Source organism: Eimeria mitis, genomic scaffold (assembly GCF_000499745.2).
Source record: "Eimeria mitis Houghton genomic scaffold, Emh_scaff5374, whole genome shotgun sequence".
Taxonomy (NCBI): domain Eukaryota; phylum Apicomplexa; class Conoidasida; order Eucoccidiorida; family Eimeriidae; genus Eimeria; species Eimeria mitis.
Window position 1 is genome coordinate 2,315 of NW_013573649.1, and position 270 is coordinate 2,584.

General features: G+C 40.7%; 1 protein-coding gene across 1 annotated transcript in view; it reads right to left on the reverse strand.

Moving 5' to 3' along the window:
• EMH_0081640 (uncharacterized protein) overlaps window positions 1–56 on the reverse strand; it is a gene marked incomplete at both ends in the record, with an annotated part of 342 nt that extends 286 nt beyond the window's left edge. Inside the window, one exon of the mRNA XM_013500412.1 lies at window positions 1–56. Coding sequence (XP_013355866.1) covers window positions 1–56 — 56 coding nt within the window.
• Window positions 57–270: the final 214 nt, after the last annotated feature.

Consider the following 270-nt stretch of genomic DNA (forward strand, 5'->3'; position numbering starts at 1 on the left):
TGTTGCTGCTGCTGCTCTTGTTGCTGCGGCTGTTGCTGCTGCCTCAGATTTCGCATTTAGCTGCTGCTGCTGCTGCTGCTGCTGCTGCTGCTGTTGCTGCTGCTGCTGCCTCCCCCTTCTCCTCTCCCTCTTTACTATAATCATGATAATATATATATAAGAGAAATATATACATATATACATATATTTTATTTTTGTTTTTTTTTTATTTATAGGGCCCCCTAACAGCTGAATCTCTGCACAACATAGACAAAGAAGCTCTTATTAAAA